Source organism: Dreissena polymorpha, chromosome 1 (genome assembly GCF_020536995.1).
Source record: "Dreissena polymorpha isolate Duluth1 chromosome 1, UMN_Dpol_1.0, whole genome shotgun sequence".
NCBI lineage: Eukaryota > Metazoa > Mollusca > Bivalvia > Myida > Dreissenidae > Dreissena > Dreissena polymorpha.
In genome coordinates, this window is record NC_068355.1 from 17197905 (window position 1) to 17216297 (window position 18393).

The 18393-nt window shown below is 33.3% G+C and overlaps 1 protein-coding gene and 1 long non-coding RNA gene across 2 annotated transcripts; one reads left to right on the top strand and one right to left on the bottom strand.

The window, feature by feature from the left end:
* Positions 1 to 717: 717 nt before the first annotated feature.
* On the top strand, positions 718 to 5989 carry LOC127865324 (uncharacterized). Its single transcript, XR_008042587.1, has 3 exons — positions 718 to 1040; positions 4764 to 4974; positions 5493 to 5989. It is a non-coding gene; the product is annotated as an uncharacterized LOC127865324 (long non-coding RNA).
* Positions 4116 to 17137, bottom strand: LOC127865323 (probable methyltransferase-like protein 24). The gene is made up of 6 exons (XM_052405323.1): positions 16921 to 17137; positions 13549 to 13670; positions 9475 to 9603; positions 8565 to 8639; positions 7624 to 7762; positions 4116 to 4952 (listed from the first exon to the last, which is right to left on the bottom strand). Exons 1-6 carry the CDS (start codon positions 17041 to 17043, stop codon positions 4629 to 4631), a joined length of 912 nt encoding a protein of 303 aa, XP_052261283.1. The 5' UTR covers positions 17044 to 17137; the 3' UTR covers positions 4116 to 4628.
* Between the last annotated feature and the right edge of the window lie 1256 nt (positions 17138 to 18393).

Sequence of the window (18393 nt, forward strand, 5' to 3'; positions counted from 1 at the left end):
TCTGTTCAGGTTCCATGTATGTTGTGGACCTAATTTTTTCTTGAATATCAGCAGAAAGGGTCTCTGGTTAAAACTTGCCCCCACTCATGTGAGTGTTACAACATCGCGAATTTTTTTTCAACAAAATGTTTTTGTTGATGAACAGTTGCATTATCGCCTCGCCCGGTATGGTTACAAACCCTTCGGACCGAGCGCCCTTCCTGTTACATATAGGACATATAGTATGGCTGAACCCAGCTGATTTAATGTTTAATTGAAACGGCGATTTCTTGTCAGACGGTTCATTTGTGGATTTTTCTTTGGGAATGCACTTAATCTTGCCGCCGCCAATTCTTCTGTATACTTAAGACGGCAAGAATTATGAACTACGCCTTTGTCTGTTACTTCGTCTGTCAATAGCATATACTTTCTCAAGTACTTTATAAGTTGTTTATTGCCATCTGTTTTTAATTTCCTCCTTTCTTTTGGGCCCACACGTTTGGTGCATATAGCACACGCATAAGATTTAGACATCCTAAATTAAAAATAAATGAAAGTATTTGTTTATAAGTCGACACAAAATTCTGAAATTAAAATACCACATAAAAAGTATAACAGTCACGATCGTAGCAGAATTCGAGCCCCTGAACTGTTCACGCATAATTAACTCGATGACGTAATAAAAACATCGTCATCAATACTGAGAACAAATATCGAGTTGAAGTGACGTAATTTAACCTGTCGGTTTTCGTCATAAATTTTAATTTTACAACGATAGGCCTATAGAATAAGCTTCATTCGTGTTGTATAACCGATTTGATGAAATTTAATTAAAAGCATTTTTATTAGGCTATTTAATAATGATACTGGATGATAAATAAACTGAATTTTAAAGCTACTGTACTCTATACATTCCTAAAACGCTGGTCTCAATTTTGTATCTGTGTAAATAAGATGGAATAATTGTGACCAGTTAATTTACTTCAACATTCAAACAAGTAGCAATTTATGTGATGGACTTTTAAGTTGGGCAACTATGGATTACGGATAACCATAGAAAGGTATGTTTCTTAATACTCTCTGCCTCTGGTGTTCTTGTGAATTCATCTTTGTAGCTTAATACAAGAATGATTTTCGTCACTTATGATGATGAAACTTAACCTCACATATTTTGTTTAAATTACTTTTACTGTTCAGCTAAAATGATGCGAAGCAGACGCTGTATCTTCCATGTAGATTTATCCCGCTCGCTTGATAAGATTACTTCCCAAAGGCCTAAATAAGTTAATGGAGTGGTCTCCCGTGAATTATACGAAACACTAGATCTACCTTTTTCTAAGTTAAGATGTTAAAAAAGCAACTTGATTGCTTCCGCGATATTGCATGGAAACAACCGTTCATGGTGATAAATTATTAACTGTTCAATCAAATGTCGATTCAGAAGAAAATACATGTATTTTTCACATACAGCGCACTCGTTAACCAAAAATAAAAAGATATCGATGAACAAATAACGAAAATTTTAAAGAATCAAGATGGTTAACGTGTGCGCTGTTGTCATAAAATAGTGATACACATTTAAAAAATGCTCGAAATTCGCGTTATTCGAAGAACCGCGCGTGTTTGAAACGTTCAATGTGACGTCATCTATGCGATGTACGATGCAATAACTATGAAAACGTAAATCGCACGTCGTATTCTTCAAAATGTGATCTTTAAATTAATGGATGTAATAATTAACTTTTACAAAAATTAATATTTTTTCAGGCAAATAACACCCCTTTACATCCCTTGCTTTTAGGTTCACATCGTACATTCATGATCAGTTGTCAAATGAAAGTACGGTTGATATTCAAATGCATTATTTTTTCTTTCCGAGATATTGTTTTAGTATGTTGATGCTGCATTAACAAATATGAGTGTATATGAAGTGAAAACACCAAAAATAGACAACGGTTGCGATAGACACCTATAAACTGTTAGATGCCCATAATATCACTTGAAAAGTACACACAAAAATCATTAACATGTAATTAGTGAAAAAGTGTACATAAATATAAAACTAGCGATATTGTGTTTTTGTATAGTAACGTTTTGGCTTAATTACACATATCTGACTAGAGACAAGCCAATTAAACTTTATTTCATTAATCTAGTCAATATTCACAGGGATAATATGTCTACTGTTGTTTTGGAAATGTCGCGATATGACAGGAAATTCACAACAAAGCTGCAGAGTTTTGTTCAATGGAACAGTCGAGTGTGACCTTCTTTAAAATTAAATCTTTAATTAGGACACATGCAATTTAATATCTAATGAACGTTTATGGCGTTTATGGTGTGCACAACGAAAGCTTAAGAGAGCCACTCCGTAAATCGTAATAACTAGTTTTCTTTCATAAACAACGAATTGTTCTCGAACTACTATTAAAGCGAGATTAAACAATTTTTCATATGTGTTTAATTGTTATTTATTTACAAAATATGTTATAATACCACACAATCGGCAAGACAAATTATACATTGAAGACGAATTTCATAAAATGCAGCAAATACAAATTAGCGCCTCGAGCAGATTGGAACGAAGATATTACGTACATATTTTCCTACAATAACCGAAGCATTCGTCTTTTAATTAGGATCAGAGTTAGTGTTCGTGTGTCAAATGAAAATATATCGTTGCAGAAATTTCAAATGAACCGTTAAACTTTATTTAGATTCACATCGTACATGCATGATATACATGCTGGCGAATTCGACTGTACAGACATTTTCGATTTCAGAATTAAATATCTGGCTTATTTCGCATTTTTCGACGCATGTTCTTCTTAACTTTTATTTTAATTTAGAATCTATATTGAAAAATATTTATAAGAGTTTTTTTACACATTTTATATAAATTCATAAATATTTGACAAAATCATATAATCTCTCTTTAAGCCCTAAAAATCAACCAGTTTCAGTACTGTTCTCGGTACAACATCGACACCAGCCTCACACAGTTCTGACGTACCCAGCAATAAACATAGCACGGAAACCACTTCAACCGAGAACACACCAGTGTCCCACACTAAACACTGAACTATCACCTGCGGCTGCAATTTAATTATGTGTCTGTTATTTATAATAGTGACCTTTGTATGCGTCGAATAGCGTACTTGCTGTGTGCCACCTCCAGCGCATCCATTCAATGTGCCTTATATACACTCATTATCAAAGTTATGTCATTAGAGCATGTTTTTCAATAACTGCATTAATTTTGGGATGTAATATTTTTTCGATTTTCGTAATATGCCTTTCTTTATACTGGGACATGCAAATACAAATGGACCCTTAAACTTGTCATTTGTTTTGATATTTTTTGTTTATTTACGATTGATAAAATGAGTAAAACTAGACCCACTCTAAAAGCAGCAAAATCGTACTTAGGTTTGCATCGCCATGTACTTAACGAACTTAATTGCTTTGATGATTTGCGTTTAAGTAAAGATTTGGAATTATTGTTACACCTATTCCAGTAGATGTGATTAGGGACTTCAGCATTTTTTTCAAGTATTAGTTTAACAAATGCTGATTTTATTGTAACGTAAACGCGTTTGATTTTGAAATGTTATTATATATGCATGTATGCCTCACACACCTTTTCACGAGGACAAAAACATGCATTAATTGGGAAAAATAAAAATTAATAAAATACAAATGCTTATTGTTTGTGGTAAGCTTCTTAAAATCAAAAACAGAATAACAATATTTAGGTCCAGACTACATTGTATTGTAGAAACATAATTTTATGAACATAAAAATTATACCCCAGTAATGCTACACAACGATAAACACCGGTGTAAATAACTGGTATTTGTTGAATGTATCTACGGAAAAGATTATATGGTCATTGTTCTGAAAAAAACTGGGCTTAATGCATGTGCGTAAAGTGTCATCCTAGATTAGCCTGTGCAGTCCGCACAGGCTAATCACGGACGACACTTTTCGCCTTAACTTGATTTTCGATAAGAAGGGACTTCCTTGAAACTAAAATACCATAAAAGCGGAAAGTGTCGTCCCTGATTAGCCTGTGCGGACTGCACAGGCTAATCTGGGACGGCACTTTACGCGCATGCATTAAGCCCAGTTTTCTCAGAACACGACTCATACAAACAATTATAAGAGCAAACGGTGTGTGCTTCTTTTTCAAATGCTGTCTACCATAATAAAAACGTGGATTTCAGCGAATTTAATTTGTTACCAAAACTATTCTCAGCAAATCTTCCGGATGTAAATTAAAAAGACAGGATAAACCAATAAGGCCAATAGACAAAAACACAATCGAGGCGAAAAACAAACACCAACAACTTATTAGTTTTAGAAAATCACACACTCATATATTTTGGTCAAAACACGTGTTTATTGTAATCGGTAAAATACTGTATTATACACATCTGTTCGTCTAAGGTCCATAGGAAACGTTTTTATTTCACTTAAGACAATACATCTTATTCTGATCGTGTAAAATAACATTACCAATTGTGTATTCCTTCATTGAATATATGCTCATAAAAATATACTACTTTTAAGCAAATTTGAAGGAGTTGTAGGCGTCGATTTTTCCCAATTTGTAAAAGAAATCCTGAACAAATGAACTCATAATCCGATTATTTCATCGGCCTCACTAATGAAATTTCGTTTACATTTGTAATATACCCTTTTAAAGAAGGCCACTGTTGATGAGAACCAAGGTTCCGTTCCCTCATAAAAATTCTATACCCCGCATCATTCAACTGTTTCAGAGCAGACAACTGTAAATGGCCAGGAAGCGGAAAAGATCCCCAATTCTTCGGGGAAAATGGTCGTTTGGAGAGGAAATGCGTTTCCATGGAGATTTGTTTTACGTCGTCTAGCGCTCCCGACGAGATCATTTGAGGAATTGCATGCCATTCATCGCCTTCGACGTCTATTTTTAGAAGGTCTATTGTTTTCTGAAACGAAAATACATATAAGGTTAGTAATTATGGAATGGTGTGTACTTGTAAATTAAACACTGAAAATATGGATGTATCCGATTCATTTCGCCTATAAGAGTTCCTTTGTGTAAACTGTAAGAGGTAATTGATTGTAATCTTTAGCATTAATATTATCAAACCGAAGGAACGCGTGTTGAAGAGTTCCATTTATAAGCTCTATATAATTCTTTCACAATTTGAAATCCCATTTCGGCTGAAACTATATGTATTTTTTATTACACTATATGTGTATAAAACACTATTTATCTGTCTCATTGGCATTCGGCATGAACTTGACTTATATTGAATTTAACCATAAGCAAGATAGATCATGTTCGCTCTAACTACAATCAATGTAATGGCACAGTGCCTTTTCAACGATTTCATAGCGAATCTGCAATAGTTAAAAAAATACAACCAGAGGTAGAAGTTAAAGCCCTACAGTAGCTTTTAGTTCCAACCCTATTGAAATGTAGGAAATGTATCAAAATTCAGAATTTCGTTAACTCGTTTTAGAGTATCTGCTAACAGACTTGAAGTGGAAGCGGAGAGATTGTACACGCCTGAACAGATACCGTTTCAAAACAGAAAATGCAAACACTTCAACTTTCTTGAGGACGAATTTCATTTGTTACTGGAATGCCCAATGTTTATGTATTTAAGAAGTATATAGATTAATATTACTGGAAGAACCCAAACATGATCAAGTTTATTGATCTCTTACAGACTGACAATGAAAAAAAGTGAACGTTATTTATCTATATTTGTTTTTAAAGCTTTTCAATTGAGGGCTGACTTATATTATCAATAGTTTCTCTTCATGTACTTACATTTATTACCTATTTTATATTTTAAAAAAATACGATCAATTGAATACACAAATTTTGTATTACAACTTTCATCTAGGTTCAGGTTGTTTACACATTTTTGTATTAAGACTTTCATCTACGTTCTGTTAAAAGTTCTCATTGACCATCTGTGTATATACTTTGAAATAAACTCTATATCATGCAGCTATGGGTCCTTATAAATGCATTATACTTCGCACCCAATCGCTATGCAAAATTTATCTACAGAAACCATTTATTTATAAATTTGGACTTAATGCACGTGAATAATCAGGTGATTATATATTTTTTAAGAAAAACAGTTTCAATTATTCTCAGATTCTTATTTGGAAAACAAATTGCCAGGCCCTAATTGCAGTCTAGCAAATCGAAATTCCAAATTTCTTTCGACCTTCACGGGTAAATTAAGAAAGTTTTATAAATGTGATATGTACCCGGTCCCGTTATTTCAAAATAACAAAGCTGAAATAAGCTGCGTGCACTAGAAACGTTTTATATATAGACGTGATTTCATGTCAAAATCGTACTTTTGCTATCGGCGCTAATTTATTATTTAGCTAACAATGTATTCAAATTCAGATCAACCCTTTTTCACGTAGGGAACACAGTAACCAGACATGACAGATAATTATATACACGAGCATGTATTCATAAAATATAACACTAAATACTTATTCGTTTTTACCACAAACATGATGTTTACACGCAGTGTTTTAATGCAGTTATATTCAATTAATGTCTTGTGTGTCAATAAATGTTTTAAGTTATCGAACTTAAATGTCATTAAAAGATAATCAAAATATGTTGAAATATGTTTTTTATATATTTAAAATTCAATTAAATAATCGAATCACATGATTGAACTATATCTGCAATATAAAACCAAAACATTAGTATAAATGTTGCTGACATATGAGACTGGTAATTATTTAATTTACAACACAAATTGTAAATTCTTTGGAGTCTTATTCTTTTATATAAATAACAATAAAACGACAATTTAAAATTGCAAGGTCCAGGGTGAAGGACCTCGCGACTTTTTGGGTTCACAAATGGATGTTAGTGGATGTAAACTCACCGGTAAGCGGTGCTTTTTTCAATTGACTTTTAAAAAAAAATCTGAAGAATTTCAAATAGTGCATAAAATACAGTTTTATGCGGCTTATGGCAATGGGAAAAACATCGGAGTTACTTTATTTTATAAGCCTGTGTTCTTGGCCTTACTAAATTTTATAAGCCTGTGTTCTTGGCCTTACTTTATTTTATAAGCCTGTGTTCTTGGCCTTACTTTATTTTATAAGCCTGTGTTCTTGGCCTTACTTTATTTTATAAGCCTGTGTTTTTGGCCTTACTGAATTTTATAAGCCTGTGTTCCTGGCCAAAATTTCGATGTGTAATGAATTCATATACACGGTTGTGCTGCATGCAACGTGAACTTTCAGCAACTATTTAAGGCGTGTTTAATAATGTATTCTTAAATCATAAGATATTGGCACAAACTGCACGAAAAACTGTCTTTTGTGCACTAAAGATGTTTGCAAACATATTTCAATAACTTGAAATATTTGCAAAAATAAAGTTCTTTACGGTGTAATTTCGTTCTGTCCAGCCCGTGTGTAAAACCCTGTGAACCCCGTTGATCCTTCGTCGTGAGTTCTAGTCACTTAGTGAAGTATTCAACTTATCGCCGAAATGCTATTTTTAGATCTTTTCTATCGCTAGCAAAGCAAATAAAGCTATTTCTCAGTATCTATCTATTGAGCATCGTGTTTTCATCAATGTTAATGAAATTTACTTACATTAGTATGACCGAGTTCCTTTCGAATTGTGGACAGTGTTTTCAGCTGCCAGCCTTGATTGTTAACCGTATCTTCTCCGGCCAGGCCCCATTTGTAGAACCATATGTGCTCAGAGAACTTAGACGTGCTTTTATTCATGCTGCGAATATAACAAAACACAAATATCGTATTTCTGATAAAAAATCTGATAGCAAACATACCATATCTCTCATTTAATCAATGTCGTCATAAGAATTCACGTGGTGATGAGCACAAGAAGCCAGTCTTCTCTTGAGATACATAAATAACGGTCCCATTTTACAAACAAATTGTATTGGTTGAAAATCCACTATTTTACACAATTGTATTGCATTTCATTTAACTTCAGCTGCAAGCATGACATTAAAGCGAGCATGTATTTGGTGACAGTGGTTACCGTTAAGCTATAGAGGATGTTACTACTGCGAAATATCTCAACATGATGCGCATTCATACGTTAAGCTACAAAGGAGGTTACTACTGCGAAATATCTCAAAATGATGCGCATTCATACAGTAAGCTACAAAGGAGGTTACTACTGCGAAATATCTCAAAATGATGCGCATTCATACGTTAAGCTAAAGAGAAGGCTACTACTGCGAAATGTCTGAACATGATGCGCATTCAAACGTTAAGCTATAATTAAAAAATCTGTACATAATAGTGGGGATATCCCAAAGGAATGCGTTTGTTTATTGTACAAGCAAAAACTATTCATAATTCTAAAAACAATATAGACTGCAGATTATAGATTGTTATAGTTCTTGGCACTATTTCCACTGAACTTTAATTCTTGTTTTTAAAGCATCAAGCTTTCATATGATTGGATTTTAATACTATATAAATATTTGTCTTTATGTGCATAAAATAGGTTAGCCACATAATAATATAACAGTTTTTTGTTGTATTTAAATCAATCTAACCTGGGATCGAACGCGAACACATCGCAGCCAAGCATATCCACCACAGCTTCGTCGAAATCGAATTTAAAATTTATGCTGAAACAAATAATATATCAAACTACAACAATTTATGTTGACATTCCAAATTAAAAAAATCTTTACCAATACGATATATTACTTTAATTCCTATATCGGTCACACGAAACTTATTTTCGCATGGCAATAATTAACTTATTCGTTCAATATACTATATCTAATGACTTGAAATATAATGTATGATTGTGAAACCACGTGGGCATATACCAACATCGCCGGTCACTTTCTTGCTTTGCTGCATAAACAGTATGCTGACTAGTATTCAATGTATTTCTACGACCATACTCCCCACTAATAAGGTTTAAAAAGAACATTTTGTTCATTTACATGCATGCACAATGACACATGGAACTTGCAAATGAGCTTCGCATTGAAAGCGTAAGTGGGTTAACCCATTGAACTGATATCAAGTCTCACGCTTCAAAAATAAATATGTTGACCTTGCATACGAGTTGACGTTGAAATGACCTTAACAAAGCTATAGAAATAGACGTTTTCTAAAGTATTTAGTCTACATGTGTTAATTTAGAAAGGGTGAAAGCCTAACTGTTTTTAATAACGACATATAGCATTGGTCAAAAAGGGAAAGGTCAACTGAACTTGACCTCTTATGCGATGTTGCCAGATAATACTATCGACTAGAATCAATGATAAGTTTCACAAAACCAGATTGCTGACAATAGTGATATACCAGAAATGTAGTGTGACAATGGCAATAACAAATTCCCACAAATCAACAAACAATGTGTCTTTGATATTTAAGTCATGGCTTGACCTTGCCCAATGAATGATTGAACATTATATTTAGCAAATACCGTCGTAAGGGTTCATTTACCCGAATGAATACACTATGCATGGTGCCTTTGGTCGGTAAGGTTTGTCGACGCAGATTTCTTTGCCCCCATCATCCAAACTACCGACCCTAATTACGTCCTTGCAGAGAATTTGTAGCCTGTTGACGTACCTGCAATAAACGAGCGTTAAAAAGAGAAGCCGGCTTCACATCAGTTTAAATTTGAACTAATTTTAGCTCGATTACATCAAAAGCTTAAGGCTAATTGAAACGCCTTTAAGTGCGTTACCTGGGTAAAACCAGTATTAGGTGTCTTTAGATGATATTTTAAGAACGCTCCCGGTCATCAAGCAAACAACATATTACTTACGCCACAGCGACCGTATTAACATAGATTTGCATAATTTCAAGTTTGCAATTAAATGACGTAATTTGATTGATTTTAAAATAGGAACAAACGATATAAGATAATATTAAGAAATGAATAGCAGAAATAGTTTTTGTTATATCGGTACTCGAACTGGGGTCTCTTGCATAATCATAAATAGCCTGGCTCTAGATGACGGGGTATAATGCATGCGTGTACAGTGTTATCCCATAATAGCATGTGTACTCCGTACAAACAAAGTAGGGACGCCACTTTGAAAAATGATGATTATGCATTAACAACTATTATTTTGAAATTGATGTTTGTCCTGAGTTTTTCACTTGCTGGTGTAAAGTTTTTTCTTTAAGTAACATTACGACTCAAAATCAACGAAAAGTTCGTACAATATTTCGTAAAATAAACTTAACCAATTAAAAATCAGTGTTCCTTATGGCAATTGTCGAAATTTCAACGCCAGGTGTGGTCTGGTAAAAAAGATGTTCGTAGATACAAAGTGCTCGTGTTTTTTTTCATTTTAATTTCCCGGAACGATATCTATTCATACAACACATGAACACTAACATGGTGTTCGTATGTCGTATGAATAAATATATTCGCGGGAAATTAAAATGGAATTAATTGTGTCACAAGTAAATAAAAACGAGCATTTTGCATCTGCAAAAACTATGTAATCATACCACATCTAGCGTTGAAAGTGTGGCTATTGCTATAAGGAACACTGATTGTTTAGACGTTAACTTTATTTTACGAAATACTTTAAGAAATTTTCGTTGATTTTGAGCGTTATAGAGACTTTAAAGAAAAGGCTCAGTTCGCGTGTCTGCGACCGCCTGTCATTGGCGTCGCTCTGGAGAGCGGCGACTAGTAGGTAATGCTTTTTCGCTTACGGGAGAAGTTATTTTACGGATCAATGTATATATTTTTGTTTAAAGAATATTTTGCATAGTGGTGATTGTTTGTGTAAATTATTGTAAATAAGTACCGTATTTGTGCCTATTACATTTATTACAACATTTATTGCCAATAATGCAAAGCTAATTGTTTTAATTAATAACTGATCCACAACTGATCACAGGGGAAAGTTCACAGGGACTTAGAAAATACGCGAAACTTTCTGGTTTTGTATAAAAACAAAACATAATCAAACTATATTTATTTTGTGGTTTTTCTTATTTGCTAATTTAGTGGAGAATCAATGTAGTACGATATTTGACGACCTATCGCGCAAGCAAGTTTATCGGAAGGCGTAGTGGTACGAAAACGTACAATGTATTAGTTTATTAATAGACATATAATAACGATCGCTATACACAACATCACCAAATAGCAGTACATAAATGATGTCAGTCGGAATAGCTCAGTTGGGAGAACGTTAAACTGAAGTTGTTAACGCAACAATCATCTTAAGGCCCCCGGTTCAATCCCGAGTTCCGGCACGAACGGAACAGTTCGGCGGCTGACAATTGTTCTCAGTCAGGTTAATAAATATCATAAAGTTTTATTTTATGTAGACATTTTAAAATCCATTTTTCTACAACTGGACATTTTTATTAAAATTAATGAATGCCCCGTGGTGACAACATTTATTAAAATTTCTTACATCACTTAAATATCTTATAAAAAATACACGTGTTTTTATATTAACAAATAAATGCAAACAACACATCTATTATCAATGTATTTTTATGGTTGTCTATCATTTGCCCTTAGTACTATCCCTACCACATATTGAGCGCGAAGCGCGACACGTATTATTGATTGTAACAATGCGTTGCGATAAAGGAAGCAGCCGCTTATCAAGGAGGAGCTGTGTCCCAGCAACCCGTTTCCCTAGAGTCAAGCACTCCTCGGAGGTTTTTTTAAGAACCACATATAGAGCGCGAAGCGCGACACTTATTACTATCCAGGTGATATGGGCCCTTTAGCATTATCCGACCATTACGTCCATAGTTATCTTCCTTAGAATTTGAGAAATTTTGAAATCGTTGTCCGAAGTCCAAAATTTCTATCCGATTGTTCCCAAACTTGCACAGGTTTTTTTCATCAATGAGGACCCAACCCAAACTCTCTATATGAGCAATATCGGACCATAAGTCAAGAATTATGTCTCTTTGAATTTAAAAAAAAAGTGAAAAACTGCTTGGTTAGTTGATTATGTCAACATTTTTCATCAGATTATTTCCAAACTTACAGTGTCTTCATATCAATGAGCATTTTTACCTCATTAAAAATGAGAAACATCGGGACAATAAGTCCAGAATTTTTTTCTATTAAATTTGACAAAATAAACAATTTCCACTTGTTTAAAAGATTTTACTATTTTCGTCTGAATCTTTCCAAACTTGTTAAGTGATTTTATATCAGTATTACTCGAACCCTATTGAAAATGATGAATATCGGAGCAATAGATCTATTATGATCTTTTACTGAATTTCAAAGTATTGTGAAATGCAGCTTCTTTATGCAACTTACAGTTTGCATTCATTTTTTTAAAACTTTTACAGTGTTTTCATATCAATGAGTACTCAACCCCTGTCGTAAATGAGCAACGTAAGAATAAGTTCAGAATCATTTCCTCTTGAAGTTGAGGAAAATATGAAATTACGCTTACAAAATGAAGCAGATTTATTAAAACCTACACAGTTCTGTTCCATTAATGAAAACTGCACACGCATGCCAGTAAAAAACAAAGGAAACCAATGTAAATAAAATGAACTATGAAATATTTGGGGTATACAACACAGAATCATAGATAATGGTTATGTTGGGGTTATAACACAACATCATAAATAATTGTTATTTGGGGGTTATAACACAAAATTATAGATAATGGTTATACCAGTATCTTTCTATTTTGTTTATAATAACCTGCCAATATATGAATATTTACAGTAGAAAAAAATCGTTCCATGTAACTCCATTGAGTGCCTTTTACACTGAAATTCCCGACTCCCTTTGATGCTTTGCATCAATACTTATCTTGTTAACTTCTGAAACGCGTTCGCACACCTTTTACTGTTTAAAGTTATATATGCTATGTGTCTAGGTTTATGTGAGGATTTGTACAATAACAAACGTCAAATTTATCAATCAGTCAATAAATCGACTCATTTTCAAAGTGTTTTTGTTTTTGCTTAAAACACGGTTTATAATGCACTGTGTGCAGCATATACGATCATTTACTCATCGACTACAATCGCTTTTTTTCGTTTGCGTTAAACAAGTAATTTTAACGACCGACGCAAAACTTTCTCTTTGTTTGATCACAACACATCTCTGGTTGTCATTACAATTGAGTTCCGTAACCAGGATCTTATGAAAAGAAGAGATGTTTATTGTTCAAAGATTCACACGACAATCTATATCTCACATAATTGTCCGGATCGGCGTCATCCACGAAGTAACATCGCTATTACAACAATATTTTAGTAATAAGCCGTGTAAAGAATGTATCTTACATCGCACCTTCATATTCCTACATCAACCTTATACCAGAAGAAAAGTTCGCTAGTTTTATTATATAACGTCGTCTCGTTTACATCTGTGACGTATGTATTAATAAAAGTATGTATTCTGAATGAAGCATTTTGTGCGAGGTATGATAAATCATGCTCTTGGATTAACGTTGACTGGCGCAATATTATATATTTTATATATCTTATTTATCTATTGAGGTTTCGTTAAGATTTATGATAAACCCGCCAAGCAAAAGTAACTTGCTAACTTACTTCCAATAGATTTCCATCAATTCTGTTGTAGACATCCGCTCCAGTTCCGTAAGTGACGGGATGTTATACGCGTCACCTTCGTCTAACGATGTCAATCTATCACGGGTACCAACGTGAGGAGACTTAAAAGATCAATTAGTACTTCGTATATATGAACGCATGTACATGTTTCACAGGTCACAAATATATTTTTATCTTTCACATGCGTTGCGCGTTTCAATTAGTTACATTGCCCTGCATGCTTTAGTTTTGTTAATTACGTGTTTTAAATATGGACACACGTTGTGTCTACGAAATTGTTTTATTTTTATTTGTTTATGTTAAATGTTGATACCACATAGTTCATTATCATTAACAAATAATTTTGATTCATTTATTTGTGGTTCTGTACACATATGTTTGTATTTGCATTTTTCCCGTATTATTTTGTATCTTAGTGCATCCTATTTTTAAAAAATTAAAACGTTTGACATTTTTTGACGTAGGTGTTTTAAATAGTTAATATTTAAAACCAGTGAAATGTTGATGAATGACAAAAAAGAATACAATTTTTTAGAACAAAGAGTACCTAAACATCATCACAAATGTATTTTTATACATTGCAAAATGTACGTTCAGCCGAAAACCCATTCGTGTAAAACAGACAAGGCTACAGTTGGGAGATCAAAACTATAATGTGAAGATGTATTCATACGACAGGTTACAGAACACTATAATGTGAAGATGTATTCATACGACAGGTTACAGAACACTATAATGTGAAGATGTATTCATACGACAGGTTAGAGAACATTGTGTTATGCCTTTTTATTCAAACTGTGTAGCCCACTTAAACAATATAGTGCTTTATTAATTTCGGTAAAGACCTCAGACCTTAAAGCTCTTCCTAAACACGATTATGACGATGAACCTAAAGTGAGCGCCAGAGCGTGTATCCTTAATAACGGCTATCATAGTAAGCGAAATTTATGTTATAACATGGTGTGCATTAGTTAATTTTATATCATTGAAATATAAATGTTTTTCTATTCTTCACTGATTAAGTTACGAAAAATTATTTTCATTGTTTTTATAGTTGACATTATACATTTGTTATAGTGAGTTTGACATAGCCAGCGCTATATCATTACATGTTGCGATGTCGTTTAAGCGAAACATTCAATTCCGATGTTTATCAAGTTAAGTACGCGGTCAGTTCGACTTGAATTCGTCATTTTAACGCATCTTTTCGAAACACGAAATATTTGTAAATGAAAGATATTTCTTCGTTAGATGAAAATACCAGTTTTTTAATAATAGATATAAATTATATTTAACAATCAATTTCACAACATGCATTGCTTGTAAACTTAATATTACATTAAAACTTAAATCAATTAATAAACTCCAAAGAGTGCCTTATCTATTATGTTAAACATATTTCCCAGTCATGGGTTTTGGTTATAATTGCTTATAACACACATAAACAATTTATGGTTGATTTGTATTTTTGGCAGCCAAACTGATTGTCTATACTTATGTTATATTTGTCAGACCATTGAATAAGGCGATAAAAATGTACTTTAGGATATATCTTAGACTCTATAAAATATAATTTATATGTAAAGTAACACAAGACCCCGCAAAAATAACCTAGTGTTTGACCCTATGTAAAGAAGCTTTGAACAACTTGGTTTTATTTGAACTAATGTTCTTCAAAAGTTGAACTAAGAATGTGCATATTTAATTAAGCGAATGAGTTTCTATTGTTTAATATATTTGTAAAGACTATTTTTACTTGCCCACGCCGAATGTTTTTCATTATTCTCAGTCAAGCGTGAGAATCTCGTTTTCACGCACAAATCTAATCGTTCTTTAACTAGTTATTTCTTTAAACAACTCAATTTAGCTGTTATTTATATTTTATTTAGAGAGTCTACTATGTGGATGATCCTCAAGATATGTTCTCTTTTATATCTTTCTACCGCCATTACGGCTAAATTTGATTGATTTTAGCAAGTTTAATTTCTTCGTCACACTCATGTCATTTGAAAGAATTAAACTTTTAGTTGGATTAACAAGCCCGAATTGCAAGTGATATTTGATATTTCGTTTATAATATTGGACCATTTCTTGAGTTTATAATTATTTATTAACCCATTTATGCATAGCGTCTAGAAAATAAGGCCTTGGCAAACAGCGTAGACTCAGATGAGACGCCGCATGATGCGGCGTCTCATCAGGGTACGCGCTGTTTGCTTAAAGGAATTTCTGTAAGAAATATTTTAAATATAGAAATAATTATATTATACATCCCTAATTTTGGAAATAAATTAATCCAAACTAGAAGGATGGGAGAGTCCACTAGGCATACATGGGTTAAATCCGATTATTTTAGTAGATTATGTGCGTGTGCTGTGCCAAATTTTGTCAAAGCTTCGAATACTGTGATTGAATAATTCCATTTTAACGTTTTAATTATTACACATAGTAATAGTAATAATAATCAGTCGATGGAGTTAAAACAGTTCTGCATTGTATATTTACTGTTTTAACAATTCGTTTTTGCATTTTATATCCAGTTCATGGTTATATATGAGTCGCTTTCTGAGGAAACTGGGCATAATGCATGTGCGTACAGTGTCGTCCCAGATTAGCCTGTGCAGTTCGCACAGGCTAATCAGGGACGACACTTTCCGCCTTAATTGGATTTTTGCTAAGAAGATACTACATTTAAACGAAAAATGTCAAAAAGCACTGGCTAATCTGGGACGACACTTTACGCACATGCATTATGCCCACTTTTCTCAGAACGCGGCTCATTTAATCTTTCATAACATGTTATAAGAAATCGAATCGACGTTTTAACGAGCATGTCTGCAATTATGTCGGCCGTTTTCGCCTAAAATTTTGTTCCATAAAAAAAAGCTTTGCCCATGGCAAACGTGTATGAATTGTCATAGCCACCGATTCCTCTTATAAAATGCTAAGTTGTGTAGAAATTTTGATGATGTATCCCATAATTAATTATCTATTTATTTATTCGGTGTATAGTACATGCACTTAAAATTCATGAAAAGACCTTACTTTTCCGAACTTAAAATTAAAGTGGTGAAGATAAGTGATAAAACAGGCTTTTAAACGATAATTTGCGACAGAGACGGGATAGGCGCCCAGAAACGGTCTTTACCATCTGGCTTTTATAATTGCAGTGGATTATAAACGCCATGTTCAGCACTGTCGCATGTTATTGTCCAAATAACATACATCTGATAATAATCGGTTCTCGGATCAAACCAAATAAAATTTGTACGAAGATTAAGAATTTGTGAGAAAGAATCGACTGCACAGCTACGTCCACTTTTAAAGTTAAATTAAAACATGTATACTTACTTTCAGCGCAAAGTTGAAGTTGAATATGTACACCGGTACTAAACACAATATCATAATCCCAGACAATAAGATTGTTTTATTGTATCGTTTTCCAATAAACTTAGAAAATCTTTGATTTATCATGGTGAGTGATTTTAAAATGCGATTTTAGAAATGATTCACATAAACTCTCACTACATACAGTCAGGGACCTATACAAACAACAATTGTTTGTATAGGTCCCTGATACAGTGATGTGCAGTTAATTGACAGCTTCCTTTTCTGCGTTCCTGTTTCCGTTTCGTGCAGTCGCTTCAGGCGATACATGTTTGAAAAAAGACGAATTCAAATTTCTGAATGACCGTTTAATTGACATAGACAGATAGATAGCTATGTCAACAAATTAAACTGTATTTCAATAGTCTTTTACTATTTATGACCTCTTTGAATTGAATGGTCTTCGTTATCCGACCAACGAAATGATGACATTGCTGATTATTATGATTGATGTAATTTTATTTAAAATATGATTTTGAAAGCATCACTTTTCTGCAATATAATGGTAGATGAAGAACACACTACTATTATTCAACCTCATTTGAACAAATATTTTAAGTTCCCTTTAAAAGCAGAAGAATTTCTCAAGAGTCGCTTTCGTAAAAAGCATCAGGTTGTTTGGTTACCCATAATCGATTACGAAGAGCGCACATCACAAAATGAATCTTATGTTAAACAAACAAAGCAAAACACCCCAAAATAAGAACTGTATTTAAGGATCGAATGATTAATAAATACAAAGATCTTACTAACAAACAAATAATTATCGCGATAGTGATTGCAATAACATCTCGAAGTATAAATAAAATACGACGTCAACTAATAACTCTTAAAGGGGCCTTTTCACAGATTTTGGCATTTTTTAACTTATTCATTAAATGTTTTATATCGATAAATGTAAACATTGGATCGTAAAAGCTCCAGTAAAAAATCAAGAATAAAATTAAAAAAAGGAAAAGAACATTGCCGGACCAGGTTTCGAACCAGTGACCCCTGGAGTCCTGCCAGAGTCCTGAAGTAAAATCGCTTAAGCCTACTGAGCTATTCCGCCGTGTACACATACTGAACGTATTTTATACCTTATATAAGCAATCTTCGTAGTTTCACAAAATTTAACGACAAAAACAGAACTCTCCAAATTATTCAATCGTTTCGCGTTGCAACGCTTTATAATTTTTAGGTTTTAACATCGTCAAAAGATGCATATAATGGCTATATTAGACCATGGTAAATGTTCAGTATTACTGTTTCCTCACAAATATCATAACTAAAACGAAAATGTGCGAATCTGAAACAACTTTTTTCAATTTTGTCAATTTACCAAAGCGTGAAAAGATCCCTTTAAAAGGAAATGTCTGTTCTGTTTGTCAAAGATTTTCTTTTAATTGTGTGTTCAGGAATGTCAACTATCTCGTTCAAATGGTACAACAGTGGGCT

Bases quoted from the DNA above. Each gene is read 5' to 3' on its own strand.
- LOC127865323 (XM_052405323.1), bottom strand. From the start codon at position 17,043: ATGATAAATCAAAGATTTTCTAAGTTTATTGGAAAACGATACAATAAA. The intron at 9,604-13,548 runs GTAAGTTAGCAA...CGTTTATTGCAG, and splicing joins TTGATGGAAATCTATTGGAA to GTACGTCAACAGGCTACAAA. The intron at 4,953-7,623 runs GTAAGTAAATTT...TTTTCGTTTCAG, and splicing joins AGGAACTCGGTCATACTAAT to AAAACAATAGACCTTCTAAA.